The 24686-nt window shown below is 44.4% G+C and overlaps 2 protein-coding genes across 2 annotated transcripts; both read right to left on the bottom strand.

The window, feature by feature from the left end:
* Positions 1-522: 522 nt before the first annotated feature.
* On the bottom strand, positions 523-4433 carry LOC112223707 (serine/threonine-protein kinase SBK1-like). Its single transcript, XM_024386857.1, has 2 exons — positions 4236-4433; positions 523-3794 (listed from the first exon to the last, which is right to left on the bottom strand). The coding sequence occupies exons 1-2, from the start codon at positions 4428-4430 to the stop codon at positions 2952-2954; spliced, it is 1038 nt and encodes a 345-aa protein (XP_024242625.1). The 5' UTR covers positions 4431-4433; the 3' UTR covers positions 523-2951.
* Positions 4434-4560: 127 nt separating this feature from the next.
* On the bottom strand, positions 4561-24579 carry LOC112223255 (serine/threonine-protein kinase SBK1). Its single transcript, XM_024386276.2, has 3 exons — positions 23848-24579; positions 5083-5330; positions 4561-4568 (listed from the first exon to the last, which is right to left on the bottom strand). The coding sequence occupies exons 1-3, from the start codon at positions 23883-23885 to the stop codon at positions 4561-4563; spliced, it is 294 nt and encodes a 97-aa protein (XP_024242044.1). The 5' UTR covers positions 23886-24579.
* Between the last annotated feature and the right edge of the window lie 107 nt (positions 24580-24686).

Below are 24686 nucleotides of genomic sequence, written 5' to 3'. Positions count from 1 at the left end.
ATGTCTTCACTAATAGTATAAATAAAGAAAAACCCTTGAATGAGCAGGTGTGTCCAAACTATGTATACACACACATACATACATACATGTGAAGACGGCAATTGCCATGAGAACTCATGGCTAGCAGGGTGGTGTTGTTATTCATACTAGGGAGGTGTTGTTGCAGAACAACCAGACAAGTCAATTATGTTTGATGTTTTGGGAGTGGACAGGAGCTGAGAAACTAACCAGAAAAACACTGACTGTCACTATAGCAACAGGGATGATGGTCTGTCATCATTGAAATGAAGGGAAGGGAAGGGTGAGCCTCACTAACAAACAAATACATACACACACAAACACACACCTGTTAGACATGACAGTAGCGGCAGCTTAGCAGATAAATAGAGAGGAATGCTCGATAAAGCAGCATACAGAGTGCTTTTTAGATGCTTATCTAGCACATGTGGATCTTACACGGAACCCAAACTGGCTGAGTGCGTGCTCCATCCTCCACCCCCCTCGCCATGCAACGGCCTCTATTGATCATCAGCCCACAGCATGCCAAAGGGGAGAGAGAGATCATCCCACCAGACAACACAACATGGCTCAGAGACTCATTCACAGGAGAAAGACAAGCAGATGAGAGGGAGGAATGAGCAAGCGAGAGAGAAAGGAGAAAAAGGTGAAGGACAGAGAGTGGAAAAATTGGGTGGCTGGGGGTTTGAGGAGCCTGGAGTGAACATGGGATCTTTGAACACTTGTGTTGGAATTGCTTTGGTAATGTTATGCAATATGTATGTGTGCAGTAATACAGAAAAGCAGTAATTCAGTAAAGTACTTGATTGAATTGAGTTGTGAGTAAGGCGAAGGGGACTATTGATGGTCAAGATGTGCTCAGGTCATGATGGGGTCACGGTGTTCAGAATGTGCTTGGGGAGAGACATTACCAATGTTAAACAGTACTATTCCAATGGGCCCTGGTCCGATCCCTCCCACACTCTAAAGGCTGCTACTGTCCACCAAATATCGTCCCGGGTTTCTGCACCATGAATCACCACTACAGAGCATTATCTTTTTATAGCTTTCCTATACTGTACATACTTTGCCATATTCCTTTGCTACATACAGTGCATTGCTCTAAAAAGAACATAAAATCCTGTATCCCCTCCCAGTAGTAAAACTAAATTAGTAAAGCTACATGGTTGAACTACCTGACGATGATACAGTGTACCACTTCACGTATGAAATATTTACAGTATAAAGTCCATTTTTCCTTTTAACATTTCTCCCCCATTACAAAGAGCGCGTGATTTAGTTGTTCAAACACACACATATGCATCCATATACATACACACCCACAGTCCCACACACACACAAATAGCGGGTATAAATAAGCAATCGCTGGACTCTATTCTATAACAGCTTCCAAGCATTTGAATGTCAATATAATAAATCATTTATTTTCACACCTGAAGATACCTGTGCCTGTATGAACCAATGAGCACACTGTTACTGTATGAAATGTGTCCTTTTAAACTGTTTGTCTACCAGAGGAAATCACTTGTAACCCTAATAAGGAAGTCATTGTGAGACAGGAGGTGACCCGCTAAGATGTCCTGAGATAATGGGGGAATCTCATTTGGATTTGCTCATCTCCTGTGTCCTCTCTCCTGCATCCTCCCTCTCTCGCTTACTATATATGAAACAAGACTCTTTCTCCACTCGCGCAATATTAGGCAAATTATGTTTACACGGGTGGAATCATAGAGATATATGTTATAAATCCATGGGTGGAATCCCCAAAATAAATGTTTGAAGTGATTAAAAACTAATTTAGATAGTTGTGCAAGACATTTTATAGATAAAAGGATAAGTAGCATATCGTTTTTAAATGTTTGCATGCTTTTCACCTTCAAGAAAACAACAGCTGATTCAAAGGGGCAGGTATTAAAATACTTCGGCGCTTGCCACCATGAGGATACTCCTGTGCTTCCTCTGCAGAAGTAGGTAATCGAGGAGGTGAGCAGGCTCCTTCGTTCGCCTACTAACGAATTGACACTCTCTTCCACCACTCGAACACTTATCGGTTTTCGGATCATGGAGAGAAGACGGAGGAGTCGAGGAGAGGACAAACTTTTACCCAAATTAGAATCTCCCGATGTCTGACAGCAAGGTCCTATCTCAGTCCAGACAGTCTAGATGAGCAATGTCCTGTCGTCATATTAACTGCTCCATTGGAGAGTCACTTTCACATATTTTCTTCTTTTGAAAAAACGATCCTTCTCCCCTATTGTCCATAGCCATTTTCACACTTTAGAAATGTTCAGAAAATCTGTGAGATCCCATTGGTTCAGCGATATGTCAGCTAGAAGATCAGTTTTCCCTATTGGATTACTGGCCTTCAGATCAGCTAGTTTTCTAAAGAAAGTCACCTGACCAGCTAACGTTTCGGCCTCCCCAGGTTAAATGTATTCATAGAGAGAGAGAGAGGTGGAGGAAGAAAGAAAAAAAATGAGAAAGGAGGGAGAAAGGAGAGAATAGATGTGACATCGGAGCATTGCGTGTTTTTACCAAACTCCTTGTTTAGAAATGGCTAGCGTTGTTTCTTTCGTTAGCATCAGTAGCAGTGTTACTGTGTGGGCTTAGAAGCAAAATGGCTGAACAGCAGAACGAGTTGCTGTGAGAAACGGTGTCTGTCAGTGGACTCTTGAATGTTGCTTCTCCAACTCTTAGGTCACAAATCAAAATGATAAACGCATGCTCTAGTGATGACTCGTCCTATAGTACGCTGTTGTGAGTGATGACACCAATTTCTGTGGCACAGTCAGGATTTTGACATTGGGGTTCTTCTCGGCAGCGTTGTAATGCGTCATCCTTTCCCTCCAGTCTCAATGGCAGTCGCTATTACTTTGCACAGCTTCCGATCGCTGTGGCTACAGCCACAAACACTGCTGCTCATCCCCTCATTCTCAGACACAGATCTCTATGGCAGTAGCCATCACCATCTGGCTCTTGGTCTTCTCCCGGCCCGGAGAAGAGTGGTGCTGGCCAGGAGACTCCTCCTGAGGGGAATGGGTGTCAGAGAGGACACTCCTCTTCAGGGGCGCTGGGCGCAGGAGTGAGGTCGTCCCAGGGGGGGTGGAGGGCTCTGGGTGTCTGTGGGAGCGTGATGAGGAGGAAGACGAAGAGGAGTTGGAGGTACAGCTTGCGGAGCATACGCCAGACGAACTGGACCTCTCGCCTCTCTTGGCCCGGCAGGAGGCGCGCCGTCGGAGCTCGCTGACCAGTTCGTACTTGACAAAGCAGAAGACGTCCTTCACGCCGCAGCGCTTCTCTGGCTCGGCGGCGAGCAGCCGCTGGAACATGCGTAGGGCGTCATCAGTGAAGCGGCGCCACTGGGACGGGTAGGCCGCCGTGGGGCACCCTGCTCGCTGCCAGCGGCGGAATTCCTCGTAGAAGGCATCGGCGGGCAGCGCTGCCTCCCAAGGGAAGTTACCCGTCAGCATGCAGAAGACGAGCACACCGAAGGCCCACACGTCTAGACTGGTGGTCACCAGGAAGCCTTCGGCACGACTGGCACGGCACACCTCTGGCGCCGTGTACGGGATGGTGCCGCTCACACGCTTCACGCGACAGCCCACGCGCCGTGTCATGCCGAAGTCAGCCAGCTTGATGCGTCTGCACTCGCGGTCGAAGAGGAGCACGTTCTCGGGCTTGACGTCACGGTGCACCAGATTCTTGCTGTGCATGAAGTCCAGAGCCAGACCCAGCTGCTGCATACAGCGCTTCACCATCTCCTCTGGAAGACCAACCTATAGGGAGGAGGATAGGAAAGGAGGAAGGAGGGAAGAAAGAGAAAGGAGTGAACAGATTTGTTTTAGTGTACAGTGGAGGGGAGGAAAACCAAGTGCAATAAATTAAATGAGATAGAAACAGAATAGAGGTGTAGAGGGAGTAAAGTGGGACCAAATAGGTTTTGTTAAGCATTATATTTGCACTCATATTTAACAACCTAGAGTAAGAACCTTTGAGTCAAAGGTAGCCCTCCACTGAAAAGCACTGGAATTAAATGAGAGCCTTACGGTACACACTAAAGGAGCATGCAGCTCAAATCTGAGTAGGGACTTAGACAAGGCGCCAATCCCAGAAGGGCTTGTTAAAACCACATTGCTTTGAAACACTGCGCTTGATTGGCTAAGGTGTGGGAGAACAGGGATTGGTGAGCAGATGATAAGCATGATCCAGTACAGTACCTGGGGAGGAATGATGTCGAACAGGTCTCCCGCGGGGGCGTACTCCTGTCCGAAGACGTAGCTATCCTCGGTCTCGAAGAGTACATCCAGGACTTTGATGATGAAGGGGCTGCAGCTCAGTGTGCCTGTCAGGCTGTACTCCCTCAGGAAGCTCTTCAGCTTCGTCTTGCTCTTTGTCACAAACTTCAGAGCCATTTTGGTGCCTGATATGGTCACACAGAGAACAACAGAATGAATGAATGAATGAATGAATGAATGAATACTTTAATGTCCCATGGGAAAAGTTGTTTGGCAACACTTCAGAAAACAGAAAACAGACAGACTGTCAAAATACTGTACAGTATCAGAGCAATATTTTAGAGTCAAGGCAAACGTATAAACTAAACTGACATTTATTAAGTGAATTTAACTAAATATGCCTGTGCAATCTGATTCTGTGTATCTGAAACCTCCTCCACTCCCCTCTCTGTACCAGCTGCCTCTGTGCTCTGAAACACACCCTCAGCTGTTGACTAGGCACACAGCTGTGCAATCAGAGCATCTTAGAAAGCTCCCACTGCACTTTTACCCGGTCTAGTGCCCTCTTCACCTTAATGGCATGTAACCTTTTAATCAACTCTCAACCTAAAGAGCCTTTTCACCCCGAATTCTTACACTATTGTGACCTTTGACCTCACAAATGCCCTGTCACTGTAGTGCCCCGTTTAATTGAACTCTTGACTTAGCCTACATTCTATTGCACCATCTGGCTCTCTGGTTCTGTTGTGGTATGACCGTGTAAACTCTATTGAAACCTTTGCTCCCAACAAAGTCCCTTCACCACACCCATGCATGGCCTCTGACTCACCCTGTGTGCGGTGTGCCACCAAGTCCACCTTGCCGTAGGTGCCCTTGCCCAGCTTGCGAATATGCTCGTAGTGTTTAGCCACATCTGCAGACGACAGGGAGGTTATGGCCAGAGCCTGCATGTCCTCCACAGGTACACCGCCACCACCGCAGTAGCCCACCTTGGAGGTGGGAGAGCCCCTGCCGCTGCCCACCTGGCCCGGCCCTGACGGAGACAGAGACAGGCTCGCTTTGACGCTGTGGGGCACACTGGGGACAGAAGAAAACACACAAACATAACATTACGTAACATTATGTCATGTCTGAGACAGTAAAGACTAGGAGAGTTTCATGCTAAATACAGCAAGCTTATTGCCGATCAAACACACACACGTGACAACTTTGACTTAGTGTGTGTGTGTGTCTGTGTGTGTGTGTGTGTGTATGCGTGTTTGCCTATGTGCAAGTGAATGACTACACTGAGGTGAGAGCTATGATCCCTTATTGATGTCACATCAATGTGTTAACATCAACATGTTAAATCCACTTGAATCAGTGTAGATGAAAGGGAGGAGACATGGATTGAGACATGGATTGTGTATGTGTGCTATTCAGAGTGTGAATGAGTAAGACAAATGATTTAAGTGCCTTTGAACAGGGTATGGTAGTAGGTGCCAGACGCACCTGTTTGAGTCTGTCAAGAACTGCAACGCTGCTGGGTTTTTCACGCTCAACAGATTTCCGTGTGTATCAAGAAAGGTCCACCACCCAAACGACATACAGCCAACTTGATACTGTAGGAAACATTGGAGTCAACATGGGGCAGCATCCCTGTGGATGCTTTCGACACCTTGTAAAATCCGAATTGAGGCTGTTCTGAGGACAAAAGGGGGTGCAACTCAATATTGGGAAGGTGTTCCTAATGTTTTGTCCACTCAGTGCACAACCGACAGGTTCGAGTACATCTTCATTTGCATACAATCAATGCAGTGGCAGGGGAGTAGAAGGGGATTGGTTGTGTGCGTGGTAGTGGAGGCTGGTGGGAGGAGCTATAGGAAGACAGGCTCTGTGTAATGGCTGAAATGGAATTCATAGAATGGAATCAAACATGGTTTCTATATGTTTGATGTGTTTGATACTGTTCCATTGATTCCATTCCAGCCATCACAATGAGCCAGTCCTCCTATAGCTCCCCCCACCAGCCTCCTTTGGTGCCTGGTAAACATATTTGACATAGAGTCCCTCTGGGAAGTTAGCCATGTGTCTTAGACTGGGTCTAAGGGTCGCTGATCTTCTAGGAACTCATGCAGACAATATTGACAGTACACGAGTTGGATGTAGGGATAGAAACAGCTGACAGAAATGGTAAAGACAGTGGTGGATATAATATAATACTAATAATATAATCCAGATTATACTCAAGTGCCTTTTCCAATAGAAATGCATTTCCATACAATCGATAGCGTGAAGGAAGAAAAAGGGATTACTTTAGTTGTGCCCAGTAAATATTATTTGGCTTGTAGTGGCTCTGGGCTAGCTGTTGGAATGTTGGTTGTCGACTCCAGTTGCTGAACCCTGAAAAAGTTGTCGCCGAGATGTTTGGTAGGACTTTGCAATAGGGCGGACTGACCATTGGAGGACATTGTGGTATTACAGGGCATCAATACTTCATTACACTCTTTGACACAATAGATAAGCTTATTCGGAATGCAAGGCTGACCTAAAAAACAAACAAATGTATACATCTCTACCATTGTCATTATGTGTGACTGTTTGTACGTGCTGTGTGTTTACTTGTACTGTACACACAGAGGGTTATTGATAAAGGCAAGGCTGATCTCACATGGAGATGTCATCTATTGTGCATGAATATCAACACACACACAAACCCCAACAGTGTGTACTTCACACAGAGATGGACCATTGGGCCTCCTGGGTGGCGCAGTGGTTAAGGGCGCTGTACTGCAGCGCCAGCTGTGCCATCAGAGACTCTGGGTTCGCGCCCAGGCTCTGTCGTAACCGGCCGCGACCGGGAGGTGGCCTACCCTGGCCTCCCCTAACCCAGACAATGCTGGGCCAATTGTGCGCCGCCCTATGGGACTCCCGATCACAGCCGATTGTGATACAGTCAAGGATCAAACCAGGGTCTGCAGTGACGCCTCTCAGGAGCCATGCTGGGACTAAACAAGGCCAAAGTGACGCTAAGTATCTTCCATAAGAATACTAATTTATCAGTCACGATTAGAGAGATATATAGACATACTGTAAGTCGCAGCATGTCTTCTGCCTAGGAGTGAAAACTGTACAGTGCATTGTCTATGCAGTGTATATCTATGTTGCTCATTTGTTGCTATCAAAAAAACTGCTTTGAACAAGTTTGGTTCAATTGCCCAAATAGCCTTTGAAAGTTAGAAACAGATTGACTAGACCGGATCCCCCATCCCGCTCCTGATCCATCAATCATAATGAATGTTTGTTTACTGGCTCTCCTTCAGCTCTAGCATGCTAGTTGCAGCCACCTAGGGCTCCACGGGGAACATGTAACGCTCCGCCATCAAGTCTAATCGCATTACTCAGCCTCCACTAAGACAAAAACATCCCGAACCAAAGACGCTGCTACCTCATTTCCTTTGCAGAGTATGATTAAGAGGCCCAGAATGTGATGAGGGGAAGAGATGCATCAGCTGCAGTCTAAAGTTCTAAATGGGAACCAGGAAATGGGAACCTGCAAAGTGCTTTGTGAGTGTGTTGATGGAGGGTTATGTGTGAGTCTGGGTTTGGATGAATGTGTGTGTGCATAAGTGTGTGACCGAGCTACGTTTGCATGTGTATAGGTTTTTGTGTGAGCGTCTGCCTACGTGTATCTGTGCACTCATTTGCGTATGTGTGTGTGCCCCCGTACACACAGTCCGGCAGTGACACTATCAAATGGCCATTGTGTTTTCTATCTCTCCCAGAGAGCAGCTGCGGCGCTGCATGAGGGAGGCAGAGCGTCTCCACCGGGTCTCTTTCCTCACGACTCAGCGTAAATGTTCAGTTAAGGCCACATGCCATACTGTGCTCCCATACTGCTCTCTGATCCCACTCTGTCTTCGGCAGCTATAACAGAGTGGCACCGTGGATATATACGGATTTCACTGGTGTGAGATCCTTATGTCCCTTGCTTTATTGAGCCAGTGTAGATCATTAAAATAACTGAATAGAGTCTGCACACTCAAATGATCCATACACACATGTAATACATTTAAACTCAGTTTTCCACAATTCCTGACATTTAATCCAAGTAACAATTCCCTGTCTTTGGTCAGTTAGGATCACCAATTTATTTTAAGAATGTGAAATGTCAGAATAATACGAGAGAGAATGATTTATTTCAGCTTTTATTTCTTTCATCACATTCCCAGTGGGTCAGAAGTTTACATACACTCAATTAGTATTTGGTAGCATTGCCTTTAAATTGTTTGACTTGGGTCAAACGTTTTGGGTAGCCTTCCACAAGCTTTCAACAATAAGTTGGGTGAATTTTGGCCCATTCCTCCTGACAGAGCTGGTGTAACTGAGTCAAGTTTCAGATCTGCCCACAAATTTTCGATAGGATGGAGGTTAGGGCTTTGTGATGGCCATTCCAATACCTTGACTTTGTTGTCCTTAAGCCATTTTGCCACAACTTTGGAAGTATGCTTGGGGTCATTGTCCATTTGGAAGACCCATTTGCGACCAAGCTTTAACTTCCTTACTGATGTCTTGAGATGTTGCTTCAATATATCCACATAATTTTCCTTGCTTATGTTGCCATCTATTTGGTGAAGTGCACCAGTCCCTCCTGCAGCAAAGCACCCCCACAACATGATGCTGCCACCCCCATGCTTCACGATTAGGATGGTGTTTTTCGGCTTGCAAGCCTCCCCCTTTTCCTCCAAACATAACGATGGTCATTATGGCCAAACAGTTCTATTTTTGTTTCATCAGACCAGAGGACATTTCTCCAAAGTGTACGATCTTTGTGCCCATGTGCAGTTGCAAACTGCACATGGCTTTTTTATTGCGGTTTTGGAGCTGTGGCTTCTTCCTTGCTGAGCGGCCTTACAGGTTATGTCGATATATGACTCGTTTTACTGTGGATATAGATACTTTTGTGCCTGTTTCCTCCAGCATCTTCACAAGGTCCTTTGCTGTTGTTCTGGAATTGATTTGCACTTTTCGCACCAAAGTACGTTCATCTCTAGGAGACAGAACGCGTCTCCTTCCTGAGCGGTATGACGGCTACGTGGTCCCATGGTGTTTATACTTGCGTACTATTGTTCGTACAGATGAACATAGTACCTTCAGGCATTTGGAAATTGCTCCCAAGGATTAACCAGACTTGTGGAGGTCTACAAATTTGTTTTCTTTTGATTTTCCCATGATGTCAAGCAAAGAGGCACTGAGTTTGAAGGTAGGCCTTGAAATACATCCACAGGTACACCTCCAATTGACTCAAATTATGTCAATTAGCCTATCAGAAGCTTCTAAAGCCATGACATTTTCTGGAATTTTCCAAGCTGTTTAAAGGCACAGTCAACTTAGTGTATGTAAACTTCTGACCCACTGGAATTGTGATACAGTGAATTATAAGTGAAATAATCTGTCTGTGAACAATTGTTTGAAAAATGACTTGTGTCATGTGCAAAGTAGATGTCCTAACCGACTTGCCAAAACTATAGTTTGTTAACAAGAAATTTGTGGAGTGGTTTTATTATTTTATTTATCCGTTATAAACTTGAAAAACAAGTTAAATGACTCCAAACTCATTGTATGTACATTTCCGACTTCAACTGTATCTACTACGATCAAAACACTTAAATAAAGGTATGTTAGTTAAATAATACAGTATGACTGCCATTAAAATGGGTGAGCGGATTGCAGTGAGAGATCTATTCCAGTTTATCATTCCCAATTCATGTCATTCTTAGCACCTCGCAAGCCCTTAATTTGCAGTGATTTTCCTATTTTCCATTCATAGTACATAACAATGATACAGTTTCAATTCAATGTGTTTAATGCAGGCCTGAATCACTTCATTAGATATATCTATTGTTCCCTGGACGGCAGATAGATGGCAGTATAGCACAGCTGTTGAACAGTAAGGCCGAACTGGAACGTTTGCCAAAATAAAACGCAACTGCTCAGCTACAGGGACCGACACATATCAGTTTGCTACTAGCTCATTTTGCAGTCTGGTTGACATGGATCGATTTATTGTAAAAAAGAAACGTAAATCTATTGACAATGAAAATGAGGGGAAAGAGCTGGAGAACAACGTGACAGCTATGAACAAACAACCACCGGAGAACCAGGAAAATAAGGAAGATGGCGGCAGGGAAATGCAGCTAGCTAACGTAGCTAACATAGCTAATGTGGCTTCGATGGCTAAGAGAAGGAAATCGAACGAAAGTTCCAAGAGAAATGGACAGACAAGTAGTTTTTTTAACTGCATGATGGGACCAGCTCACTTTGTCTTATTTTCCAGAAGGCAGTCAATAGTTTTAAACGAGCAAATGTAGAGTGACATTTCCAGTCACATCATGCCCACTTTGACAAAACATATCCGCCACAAAGCAACATCAGAAACAACAAAATAGCGCAGCTCAAAGGACAGCGACAAATGATGGACAGATCTAGCACTGTTGCAGAGATTGCTTGGATATTCGGGAGAAACAAGGCCTTCACAGACGCGCAGCTCAAAGGACAGCGACAAATGATGGACAGATCTAGCACTGTTGCAGAGATTGCTTGGATATTCGCGAGAAACAAGGCCTTCACAGACGCAGAGATTGCTTGGATATTCGCGAGAAACAAGGCCTTCACAGACGCAGAGATTGCTTGGATATTCGCGAGAAACAAGGCCTTCACAGATGCAGAGATTGTCAAAGAATGTTTTTTGGCCTCAGCCCTAATTATTGTATGCTGATTTCACAAACAATGAAGCTATTTTAAAGCAAATTAAGGGACTGCAACTCTCAGACAATAACAGGACGGATAGAAGACATTGACGAGGACATCGGTAAGCAACTGATTACTGACATGTCCGTGGCACCGTGTTTTAGTATTGCGCTTGACGAAGGCACTGATGTAAGTGACATTGCCCAATTATGTGTTTGGGTCCGATTCCCTCAAAATGAGTCATTCAGAGAGGAACTTCTATGCCTCTTTAGGGACAAAAATGAGGAGAGGATATTCTGAAAGTCCTTGTTACATTGTTTGCTGATAATATTGACTGGTCAAATCTGGCATCTGTGTGCGCTTACGGTGCCCCAAACATGCGAGGAAAGGAGAAAGGACTCATAGGCCTGATGAGAAAGATAGAGGATATTCCCGAATTTGTTACGTTTCACTGTATCATTCATCAGGAAACACTCAAAGACTGTGACTTACAGAATGTGGTGCAGCAAGTCATGTGCGTGGGTGAACATAATTATTGCGAGGGCACTGAATCACCGGCAATTCCGCGAGTTGTCGGAGGAATACCAGACAGAATACGAAGACTTGATAATTCACAACGAGGAGAGATGGCTGTCTCGTGGCAGAATGTTTGGAAAGATTTCTCTCCTCCTTTAAATCCGCAAATTTGTTGCAAGCAAGGGGAGAGACGAGCCAGAGCTGGATGATCCACAGTGGATACTGAAGCTTTCTTTTCTAACTGACATCACCTGCCACCTGAACACGGTGAATCTCCAGCTCCAAGGGAAAGCTACAACTCCAGGCAAAATGCTGCGTGTGGTCACAGCATTTCAAAATAAAATCACCACACTGTTTGTTTGACAGACAGTTTGTTCATTTCCCAAAGCTCAGAGCAGTCACCACATCCAACCCAGACATACTGCAACATTTTAGCTATGATGTATTTGTGCGTGTGTTGGAAGAGTTGAAGCTGGAGTTTGAGTCAAGATTCAAGGATATCATGGAGTACAAGGAGTTTTTTCAACTTCATTGAGAACCCCTTTCATGTGCCAGTGTCATCTCTGACCCCAGTCATCACAGCCCTCTGTCCTGACTGTGCTGGAATAGAGAGTGAGATAGTGGAGCTGCAGGCACATGACACATTGCAAGGTGAACTAAGATCAGGTGTTACCCATCTCTGGAGCCTTGTGTCAGACACAGAGCATCCACTTCTGAAGCAGTGTGTGAAAAAGGTAACACAATTTCTGGTCAGCACTTATTCATGTGAAGCAACATTTTCAACAATGAACATTGTGAAACAAAAACAGAGAAACAGACTGACCAATGCACACATGGATTGCCTCACAAGGATAACAACAACAGACTATACATTTAGAATGAATTCAGTCAAGGAGCAGAAGGGACATTTTCGCTCATCCAACTACTGAGGTAACCCTTAATATGGGTCTTATACATGTGATGTAGCCTATTTGATGTGTGTACAGTGGGAGAACAAGTATTTGATACACTGTTGGTAGGTTTTCCTACTTACAAAGCATGTAGAGGTCTGTAATTTTTATCATAGGTACACTTCAAATGTGAGAGACGGAATCTAAAACAAAAATCCAGAAAATCACATTGTATGATTTTTAAGTAATTAATTTGCATTTTATTGCATGACATAAGTATTTGATCACCTACCAACCAGTAAGAATTCCGGCTCTCACAGACCTGTTAGTTTTTGACGAGGACCTGTTCTCCACTCATTAACTGTATTAACTGCACCTGTTTGAACTCGTTACCTGTATAAAAGACACCTGTCCACACACTCAATCAAACAGACTCCAACCTCTCCACAATGGCCAAGACCAGAGAGCTGTGTAAGGACATCAGCGATAAATTGTAGACCTGCACAAGGCTGGGATGGGCTACAGGACAATAGGCAAGCAGCTTGATGAGAAGGCAACAACTGTTGGTGCAATTATTAGAAAATGGAAGAAGTTCAAGATGACGGTCAATCACCCTCGGTCTGGGGCTCCATGCAAGATCTCACTTCGTGGGGCATCAATGATCATGAGGAAGGTGAGGGATCAGCCCAGAAGTACACGGCAGGACCTGGTCAATGACCTGAAGAGAGCTGGGCCCACAGTCTCAAAGAAAACCATTAGTAACACACTACGCCATCATGGATTAAAATCCTGAAGCGTACACAAGGTCCCCCTGCTCAAGCCAGCGCATGTCCAGGCCCATCTGAAGTTTGCGAATGACCATCTGGATGATCCAGAGGAGGAATGGGAGAAGGTCATGTGGACGAAAATAGAGCTTTTTGGTCTAAACTCCACTCGCCGTGTTTGGAGGAAGAAGAAGGATGAGTACAACCCCAAGAACACCATCCCAACCGTGAAGCATGGAAGTGGAAACATCATTCTTTAGGGATGCTCTTCTGCAAAGGGGACAGGATGACTGCACCGTATTGAGGGGAGGATGGATGGGGCCATGTATCGTGAGATCTTGGCCAACAACCTCCTTCCCTCAGTAAGAGCATTGAAACACACAGCCAGGGCAACTAAGGAGTGGCTCCGTAATAAGCATCTCAAGGTCCTGGAGTGGCCTAGCCAGTCTCCAGACCTGAACCCAATAGAAAATCTTTGGAGGGAGCTGAAAGTCTGTATTGCCCAGCGACAGCCCCGAAACCTGAAGGATCTGGAGAAGGTCTGTATGGAGGAGTGGGCCAAAATCCCTGCTGCAGTGTGTGCAAACCTGGTCAAGAGCCACAGGAAACGTATGATCTCTGTAATTGCAAACAAAGGTTTCTGTACCAAATATTAAGTTCTGCTTTTCTGATGTATCAAATACTTACAGTGGGGCAAAAAATATTTAGCCAGCCACCAATTGTGCAAGTTCTCCCACTTAAAAAGATGAGAGGCCTGTAATTTTCATCATAGGTACACTTCAACTAGGACAGACAAAATGAGAGAGAAAAAAATCCAGAAAATCACATTGTAGGATTTTTTATGAATTTATTTGCAAATTAGGGTGGAAAATAAGTATTTGGTCACCTACAAACAAGCAAGAGTTCTGGCTCTCACAGACCTGTAACTTCTTTAAGAGGCTCCTCTGTCCTCCACTCATTACCTGTATTAATGGCACCTGTTTGAACTTGTTATCAGTATAAAAGACACCTGTCCACAACCTCAAACAGTCACACTCCAAACTCCATTATGGCCAAGACCAAAGAGCTGTCAAAGGACACCAGAAACAAAATTGTAGACCTGCACCAGGCTGGGAAGACTGAATCTGCAATAGGTAAGCAGCTTGGTTTGAAGAAATCAACTGTGGGAGCAATTATTAGGAAATGGAAGACATACAAGACCACTGATAATCTCCCTCTATCTGGGGCTCCACGCAAGATCTCACCCCGTGGGGTCAAAATGATCACGAGAACGGTGAGCAAAAATCCCAGAACCACACGGGGGGACCTAGTGAATGACCTGCAGAGAGCTGGGACCAAAGTAACAAAGCCTACCATCAGTAACACACTACGCCGCCAGGGACTCAAATCCTGCAGTGCCAGACGTGTCCCCCTGCTTAAGCCAGTACATGTCCAGGCCCATCTGAAGTTTGCTAGAGAGCATTTGGATGATCCAGAAGAAGATTGGGAGAATGTCATATGGTCAGATGAAACCAAAATATAACTTTTTGGTAAAAACTCAACTTGTCGTGTTTGGAGGACAAAGAATGCTGAGTTGCATCCAAAGAACACCATACCTACTGTGAAGCATGGGGGTGGAAACATCATGCTTTGGGGCTGTTTTTCTGCAAAGGGACCAGGACAACTGATCCGTGTAAATGAATGGGGCCATGTATTGTGAGATTTTGAGTGAAAACCTCCTGACTAACCTGACTAAATACTTTTTTGCCCCACTGTATGTTATGCAATAAAATGCAAATGACTTACTTAAAAATCATACAATGTGACAAATTAAAGATCTGTGCGGCCCTCTGAATGATTGTCTCAACCCAAAGTGGCCCCCTTACAAGAAATAGCGAGTAACACTGTTCTAGACTCTAGAGATCACCACATGCAGCCATTTGGTATTTTCTGCAATGTTTCCTTTGCTGTGAACTGAAAAATGACCTCTAGCAGCAATCAGCGCAGAGGTTGTCTACTTCGCTAACCTAACAGATAAGACATCCCCTTTAAAGCCCAGAATGCCCTAACAGACAAAAGCATACCATTTAAGGTCCAGAATAGTCCACACTAACAGACAGAAGAAACTGCGTGAACCACACACACACACCAACATTTCTGCTAAATTGCAAAAACTGTATTATTATATTAAAATGGTCTACAGTAATAGCCTGGACCTCCATATGCCCAGACACGAGATGGCTAGTGAAATAGCCAGACGACCTTTACTGAACAAACTCTTGGCTTGAGATGAGAATAGAGATGAACCCTGCGAGACTAATGCCAAAATGTTTTATTTTTTGTCTCAGTTTGATTGGCTGGGCCACTCAAGGACTTTCACATTCTTGTTCTGATGCCAATCCAGCATTGCTTTGGCTGTATGCTTGGGGGTCATTGTCCTGTTGGAACATAAATCTTTTTCCCAGTCTAAGGTCGTTTGGACTCTGAAGCAGGTTCTCATCAAGGATTTCCCTGTATTTGGCATTCATTGTTCCCTCTATCCTTACCAGTCTCCCAGTCCATGCCGCTGAATAATCCCAATAGCATGATGCTGCCACCTCCATGCTTCACAGTAGGGATGGTGTTAGACGGGTGATGAGCTGTGCCTTGTTTTCTCCAGACACAGCGCTTTGCATTCAGGCCAAAATGTTCAATAGTATCATCAGACCACAGAGTATTTTGTCTTATCTCAGAGTCTTTCAAGTGTCTTTTTGGAAACTCCAGGCGTGCTGTCATGTGCCTTTTTCTCTGGAGTGGCTTCCGTCTGGCCACTCTCCCATAAAGCCCAGATTGGTGGAGTGCTGTAGAGACTGTTATCCTAGCCAAGAAACTCTGTGGTTCTGTTAGAGTGGTCATTGGGTTCCTGGTCAACTCTCTGGCCAAGGTCCTTCTTGCCCGGTTTCTCAGTTTGGGCGGACAGCCCAAGGCAGAGTCTGCGTAGTTCCATTTTTTTGTTGTTGATATGATGGAGACCACTGTGCTCTTGGAAACTTTGAACACTCTAGAAATTGTTTAATAGCCGTCCCTAGATTTATGCCTCATCCCAATTATATCTTGGAGCTCTACGGTGAGTTCCTTGGACATTATGGGGGTATATTTTCTGCTCTGACATGCACTGTCAACTGTGGGACCTTATATAGACAGGTCATGTCCAAACAATTTAATTTACCACAGGTGGACTCCAATCAAGTTGTAGTGAGTGACATCTCAAGAATGATCAAAGAAATTGGATGCACCTGAGCTTAATTTGTGGTGTCATAGCAAAGAGTCTGAATACTTATGTAAATAAGGTATTTCTGTTTTTTATTTGTAATAAATGTGCAAACATTTCTAAAAACATGTTTTCACTTTATCATTATACGGTATTGTCTATAGATGGATGAGAAGTTTTTTAATCTATTTAATCCATTTTGAATTCAGGCTGTAACAGAACAAAGTGTGGAAGAAGTCCAAGGGTATGAATTCTTTCTGAAGGTGCTGTATGTCTCCTTTGTTCTTTACTTTAGTAAAGAAGTGTTGTTTTGTGTAAAGATTGTTTGGTCTTGAATCTATAATTGATCCCTTGTGCCTCATCTCATCCTTTTCCCATATTCACTGAAATGTTCTATCTGTACAATATTGGCCTGGTGTTTGAGTGCCTATTCATCTCCATTCATCTCAACATGAGAACACATCAATAATTAGGCTCTTTTGTCTTTCATATTGGTGTTAAATTAAAGGCCCAGTGCAGTCAAAAATATGATTTCCTGTGTTTTATATACATTTCCACACTATGAGGTTGGAATAATACTGCGCAATAGCGAAGATGGACGATGCCATGTTAGTGTAAGAGCTGTTTGAAAAGACCGCCTGAATTTTAGCCTGTTTTGGCAGTACATTAGTTAATAGAACAATGGGAAAGAGAGTTTCAAACCTCTCTGCCAATAACAGCTAGTTTTTCGTTTTACCCTCCCCACGCAGACCACCCACTGGGCACAGACGTCAGTTCAACGTCTAGTTTTGATTTACATTTGGTTGAGTTGTCAACTAATGTGAATTCAATGTGAAATCAACCAAAAAAAATAGGAAATTCCCTTACGTTGATGCGTTTTTGAAAATTCAATCAGTTTTCCACATCATCACCAAAGACATCATGCCCATAGGGGGCACAGGGGCACATGCCCACTCAGATTTGTCCTGTTTAAAAAATATACTTTTATTTGTATATTTTGGTTGTTGTTTCTCTGTAATATTACTTGCCACCTAGCAATTTTATGAAGTTTCCTTTAGGTAGCCCAGATAGGTTCCCAATCTCTCAACCTCATAACTAGCTACAAAGAAGCCATTTCAGGCTATCAATCAAGTTAGAGTAGCTGGCTTGTCGAACTATCTTAGCTGGCATGCCTGCTGACAAGGTTGGTAGACTATAGAAAAGCAATTACATAATGTACTGAATAGGATTCACATTCCTTTCAATCATTTACAGATTTTGCAAAGATGCATAGAAACATATTTAGTTTCTAAAAATTAAAAAAAACACCAGTCAGGAGGATACAGACAGCTCAAGAGGTATGCTTAGATATGCAGAAAAATACTTATTTTTTAAAATGGAATTAAGCATAACGGTTTTGTCTCTAGATAGCAGGAAAAAGCTGTTTCAGATGTTTGAAAAATGATGCCCCTGGTCATCACAATGAATTTTGGGTTGAAATGACTGGAAACAATGTTGATTCAAACAGTTTTTGTCCAGTGGGCACTCCCAGACAGTCCTAGCAAAATTCTTGCTTGAGAAATTGCTCTTTACAAAGAAGCTATTTTTGTTTATTTTTGACCATTTTAATTGAAAACAATCACAGTAAGGTACTTAATTGTTACATAGAAATTATTTGATATTGAGATAAAAACGGCTGCATTGGACCTTTAACATTACATTTCCATGGGAACCGTTTCCCCTGATAATAGACGCAGCTTGGCAACTTCAAGTGGACATCTCTCTCTTACACTTTAATACTGCAGTAGGGATCTCATCTACACAGTAGCATCCTATACTCTGAGTCTGGCCATTTAATTAAAACTGTATGAATAACGCAATCAGAGTTAATTGTAGCCTGTGAGAAAAAAGTTCCGTGATGAATGTCATGTCATAAGCTTGAGTTGAGGCGAATCAGCCGATATAAAGAATATTTAAAAAAAGCTTTATTTAAAAGGTATTGCTTTGGACAGCTCACGTTATTCAATCATAGCTGTATTAATGTCACCATTAGGTCTGCTTGTCATGGGTGTGACTAGGGTGGGCATTCTATGTTCATTTTCTATGTTGTTTGGCCAGTGTGGTTCTCAATCAGAGGCAGCTGTCTATCGTTGTCTCTGATTGAGAACCATCCTTAGGAAGCCTTTTCCCCACCAGTGTGGTGTGGGTAGTTATTTTCTGTTTAGTGTGTTTTGCACCTGATGGAGCTGTTTCAGTTGTTCTTTTGTTACTTGTTGTGTTCAGTTTAATAAATAACACGAACATGTACCACGCTGCGCTTTGGTCCTCACCTTCTTCCACCAACAGCCGTTACAGAACTACCCACCACCAAAGGACCAAGCAGCATGGTAAGGAGGAGCAGCGCTATCTGGAGAAATGGACATGGGAGGAGATACTGGAAGGCAAGGGACCCTGGGCACAGTCTGGGGAGTATTGCCGTCCACAGGAGGAACTGGAGGCAGCTAAGGCTGAGCGGCAACACTACGAGGAGTTGGCACGGCTGGCAAGGAAGCCCGAGAGGCAGCCCCCCAAAAAAAAAAAAAAAAAAACATTTTGGGGGGGTTACATCTCAGCTCCCCGCATCTGCCGGGCTAGGGTGAGGATCCAGCCAGGACGGCTGGTGCCAGCCCTGCTCTCCAGACCTCCAGTGAGTCTCCTCGGGCCAGGATATCCTGTGTCGGCGCTGCGCACTGTGTCTCCCGTGTGTCTGCACAGCCCAGTGCGTCCTGCGCCCCGCACGTGCCGGGCTAAAATGACCATCCAGCCAGGACGGGTTGAGCAGGCCCGTAGTTCGAGACAGTGCGCCTCCACGGCCTGGTCTATCCTGTGCCTCCTCCAAGGACCAGGCTGTCTCTCCGTCTCCTCCCTCCGTCTCCTCCCGCCTGTCCGGCACTGCCAGAGCCTCCCGCCTGTCCGGCACTGCCAGAGCCTCCCGCCTGTCCACGTCCCACACCAGAGCCGCCGCCATAAAGAAGGCCCACCCGGACCCTCACCTTTAGAGTCCACACCTTTGGGGGGGGCTGGGGGGGGTACTGTCACGCCCTGGCCATAGAGAGGCTTTTATTCTCTATTTTGGTTAGTCCAGGGTGTGACTAGGGTGGGCTTTCTATGTTTTGGATTTCTGTGTTTGGCCGGGTGTGGTTCTCAATCAGAGGCAGCTGTCTATTGTTGTCTCTGAGAACCATACTTAGGTAGCCTTTTCCCACCTGTGTGGTGTGGGTAGTTATTTTCTGTTTAGTGTGTTTTGCACCTGACGGAGCTGTTTCAGTTCTTTTGTTACTTGTTGTATTTAGTGTTCAGTTTAATAAATAACATGAACCACGCTGCGCTTTGGTCCTCACCTTCTTCCACCAACAGCCGTTACACTACTTTAGCTGCTGTGTTAGAGGTGTCAAACCTTCAATGAAATGAAACATGGCCGCTCTTTTACAATCCATTCTGAAGAATTGGCCTACTGATTCTAAAAAGTGGGGGCGTGGGTGTCTGACACAGCAAATCAATATGGAGAGTTTGCGCTCTTCATAGCTTCTAAAGTCCACCTCCTCAATTCCCTCTTCTCTATTCTTGAGAAATGTAAACAGGAGACAAATGAAATAAATAATTTGATTGCAATGTCTGACTCACTTCTCTCTCCCAGGCCCTAATGGACTCTACATTTTGTCTCAGCTGAAAATTCATAATCTCTCACACACGCGTGGGTAGGTGGGTTTTCTATTACAGCATATTGGATGACCATCATTCATATGACATTGATAGGTTTAGGCTACTCACATTTGCCGTATACCCATCATGCGGTTGCTACAACCTAGCCTACAAATAAAAGTTCATAATGTAGTTGCACAGGTCGAGACAAATTGGAGTAATCAAGGTGAGACAGTGACGTGTTCAATACCGTTTTGCACACTCTTGCCTGTATCTAGCTGATCTGAGGGGTAATCAATAGTCCAAGTAGTTGCATTCCGTTTTGCAACTAAAACGAGAGTTTCTATTGGACAAATTAAGGTAGGTTCATCCAAGTTTCGTTCCGCTTCTGTTTTAAGAAATATTTTGCAACCGAATCGGCAGAATGAATATACCCCAGATAACCCGCACACACCTTTCACTTTCATAGGATCCACATACAGCATCATCACTTTGCTCGTATAATTCTCTCACATCTACGCACTCCTCCTCTCAGCTTTTCCCTTCACTTGTGGATTTCAGTGCACAACACAACGAAATATAACTAGCTCTCTCCCTCTGCATCTCCTTAATTTTGAAAGATCAACCATTTTGAGCAAATTAATTTAACTATTGTCCTCTCTCTTTGAGTCAACAACTCACCATACTGCAGTGCTAGCTAGCTGTAGTTTATACAGCTTATGCTTCCGGTAATAGAGTGATTCTCTGAACCTTTGATTGCTTGGACAACATTTCAGTTCATGCTGCAAGAGCTTTGATAGGTCGGAGGACGTCCTCTGGATGTAGTCATAATTACTGTGTAAGTCTATGGAAGTTGGTGAGAGCCATGAGCCTCCTAGGTTTTGTATTGAAGTCTCCTACCCAGAGGAGGACGGAAAATAGCTGTCCTCCGGCTACACCATTGGTCTACCATAGAGGGTGCTGTTGAGGCTACTGTAGACCTTCATTGCAAAACAGTGTTTTAACCAGTTATTTGGTGACGTGAATATGTTTAGTATAGTTTCAACTTTACATTAAAAGAAATGAAATTCACTGAGTAGGATGGTCCTTCCCTTCCTTCTCTGAGGGGCCTCCACTGTCTCACACACACACACTGTATCACAGTTTGTGAGCACTGAGGACATGCTTGAGAGGAACAACAAAACACTTTATTCAATATAACCTCAATAAACAACTTGTTCAATAGGAGCGCCCTGTGAGTGTTATCTAGCTCCACGGTCCACCACTCAGTAGTAAATAACTGAATCATCTACCTTAACAGCACGAGTGCCAGTAGAGCCAGGTAGGAGGAGAGCTAGCTACAGTAGCACTCCTCAGTTTTCCTCACACAGGCCCATAACATTGGAGACTTCCTGCTGGCTGGTGATTGGACAGACCAGCAGCCGGGGCCACATCCACTCATTTTGACAAATCACCTTCACTCTGCTGATCCGGCTCTCTCTTCTCTGTCCTCCACCCCCCCACTGAGCCTCTGAGCCGTGCGGGTGCCACTTGACTCCCTCTCTATTTCTCTCTCTCATGCCCGCCTCAACACCTGCTGCTTCTGCTGAGAGCTGTCAGGGACGGTCAGGGACAGTCAGGCATAGTAAGGCATCACCTCGCCACCACGCCGAGTGGGACTGGACAATACGGACCACAGCACAGAGCGGTAACCCTACCCGAGGGTAAACACCCAGAGAGCAGTCAACTGTCCACCTATTATTGCTCTATTGTGAGCAGAGCAGCTAGATTCAAAGAAACTAGACCGTGTGCTACTGCTAATTACAATGGATTGAACTATAAGGATGTAGAGCACCATTCAACATGAAATAGCTAGTACACCATTCCACATGAAATGTCTAGTCTACATCATGCAAAAGCAATTATCAAAACAGTAGAGCCACACAAAACCACTCAACAGTCAAAAAGCTGTGCTCAGCCAGCCAATAGGAAAATATACCGTATGACCCCTCACCCTGTATGCACACTACAGTGTAGGAATGTTTAATGTCATGACTGACACTATAGGATTGAGGACATGAAATGGGAGCGAAACACAGCAGCCTTCCCCAAGGCAGGGAGGATAATTAATCTCTTTGATATGAAATGGATGGGTAACCGTGACTCCACAGCTATACTGACAACAACTGTAGCAGACTAGAGTCTAGAAGAGTCTACAACAGGCTGGGAGAGACACAGTTTGGCTGTATTATGATGAGGAGGATCTAAAGAGAAACTTGGCCATTGGCTGGAGGGGACCACTGTAACCAGAGAATCAGGCCTTGATGTATTACCATGACGATGGGGGGATCATACCGCCAAACGCCAACCCTGTGGTGACATCAGGCTGGATTGATTGCTGAGGCTGCTGAGATCACTGAACCAGATGGGCTGAAATCCAATCAAGTCCAATCCTCTCACTCGTTCCTTCCCCTTTCCTCTGGCCTCATTGACTTCGGATGGAATGCCTCCGCTGTAGATGCCTCCGCTGATCTAACATCACGCCTATCCATTCAGTTAAGCACATCAATTTACCTGCCACCGAAGCGTGTCATGATTTACCAGCCCACCAGGTCTGTCATGTCCAACCTGCCCCCTGTCTACACGCTACACATGACACAGGCTATACAGTAGGTGTACTGCTCAGTGCACTGTGTTAATTGCAAAACAGGGCAGAGTGGTGTGCATGCTGTCGACAGGACAGCGTGTTCTATTATATATATGGTACGCTACAGTGTATGATAGGCTACCATGAATTATACAGTATGGGATTTAACCATTTTCCAGTATATAGAGTGAAACTGTACTGTGATTTATTCATATAGTACAGTAACGTACTGGCTTCACGAAGTTGTTGATGAACACTTTGCAACGGGGTTAGTGAACAATGGTCCTGTGATTGCCCTGCAAGGTCAAGGAAGTAACGCTGTTTCATCAAGCAATAAATGGTGAATAAAATGAATGTCCAACTCTTCGCCGTCATCATGTTTCATTTAGAGTCCATTACAACCCAGAAGGCCTGCTGCTTTTATTGATTTTTGTTCAATACATGCCATTGTCAGTGAGATATTTACGCCACTGACCAGAGTGTACACTCGCTTTATGGTGCTTCCGAGAGCCCATTGTGTTACTCTATTAGTGCATAATGGTGCTAAATAACAAATGCAAAAGTGCTGGCTGGGAAAGGAAATCCTGCCTGATTTAAAATGTACATGCACTATGGAAATGTGTGGAGGAAAACTCAATCACATCCACCTAGAGAGAGAAACACACATTCAAGTTCACCTGGAGAATATACTGAATAGCCCATCTACCTTGAAGGTATGTCTGTGCTCATCAAATTGTTTAATTGTAAAAAATAATAATACGTTTTTAAAAAAAAGACAGGTACAATAGAGACAATTTTGAAGATGTCACCTTTTCCTCAAAGAAAACATATTGCATAGCTGAATAGGTAAATGGTGAAAGAAATATGGTTCTTAAAATCTATGTGAAATAATGATCACAATTTGTTGAATGAATAGTCCACAATCCACTTGCAAATAAATAAAGACCACTGAAAACCTTTAGAGACTAGGCTACACTAAAAATGATGCACATAGCCTAAAGCACAATACATAGAAACAAACAAGCAAACACAGACTGACCAATAAATAACGGTTCATTGCGTTTATGATTCAAGTTGCCATTGCATCATATTTCCCAAGATGTGTGCATATGCTAATGAGGTAACTTTCACACGATCTGTGTGATAATGAAGTCCGATCAGAGGTTGCAACTTAACTCACCTGCTGGCGACCTGTCTGTCTCCTCCATGGTCCTGCATTTGCGCAGCGCGAGGAGACCCTGCGCTCTTCAACTGACCGGTTGATTCACCGGGGTTTGGTGGCAATAAACCGAAGAGATCTCCTGTTTTTTTTAAACTATTCTATTTTAAATTAAATGAATCATATTTCAACATCAACGAATGAGTCCATATATGAAAGTTTTATTTTTAAACTGCAGTTGTGTTTTTGTTTCAACTATGCAGGGTTCTCTTGTCTGAAAAATGAATAGCCTATAGTGTGAACTGACTTCAGGTCCGTCTTTGTGTCTTGTTTTCCCCTCTGTGTTGATAGTAATTCTCTGTTTGGTTCTGTGCGTAAAGGCGCTCTTCTATTTAGGGTTATTCGGTGCCAATGGAGAATTGACTCCGTTATCTTCTATGGTTTGGCGAATGGTCGGTAAGATTGCCCGTTTGTCTCTTGAAAGCGCACATCCACCCTCAACCTGCGAGGCAACTAGAGGCGGGTGTGTGTTTATCTTTCGCTCTTCTTGGGGTCTGCATGACCCAATTCAACACCACACCAAATCCATTCATTTGCAGCATACTTTTCAGCCTGCGTGGAAAATGACCCGACTCTCTATCTGCACCTATTCACCGTTTCTCCATGTGTCCTCTTTGAATAAGAGTGCTATTGTTGCTTTTCGCTCTCCTTTTCACAGCTGTTCCAATCTCTCTGTTCCAATCTCTCTGCTGCTTAGCACTACCAGCCAGCTCTTTCATTGTTCCCTCCCGTCTCGTCGTCTCCACCACTCCACCTTCTGGCAGCAGAAGCGCGCTCTCACGTGCACTGGGTCCTAGTGC

Source organism: Oncorhynchus tshawytscha, linkage group LG24, assembly GCF_018296145.1.
Source record: "Oncorhynchus tshawytscha isolate Ot180627B linkage group LG24, Otsh_v2.0, whole genome shotgun sequence".
Taxonomy (NCBI): Eukaryota; Metazoa; Chordata; class Actinopteri; order Salmoniformes; family Salmonidae; genus Oncorhynchus; species Oncorhynchus tshawytscha.
Note: the sequence above shows the minus strand (reverse complement) of the source record. Positions and strands in the feature narration are given on the sequence as shown.

Coding starts and splice junctions, on each gene's coding strand:
- LOC112223707 (XM_024386857.1), bottom strand. CDS start 4,430: ATGGCTCTGAAGTTTGTGACAAAGAGCAAGACGAAGCTGAAGAGCTTC. Junction 3,795..4,235: donor TCGACATCATTCCTCCCCAG/GTACTGTACTGG, acceptor TCCTCCCTATAG/GTTGGTCTTCCAGAGGAGAT.
- LOC112223255 (XM_024386276.2), bottom strand. CDS start 23,885: ATGCAGGACCATGGAGGAGACAGACAGGTCGCCAGCAG. Junction 5,331..23,847: donor GACAGACAGGTCGCCAGCAG/GTGAGTTAAGTT, acceptor TTCTGTCCCCAG/TGTGCCCCACAGCGTCAAAG.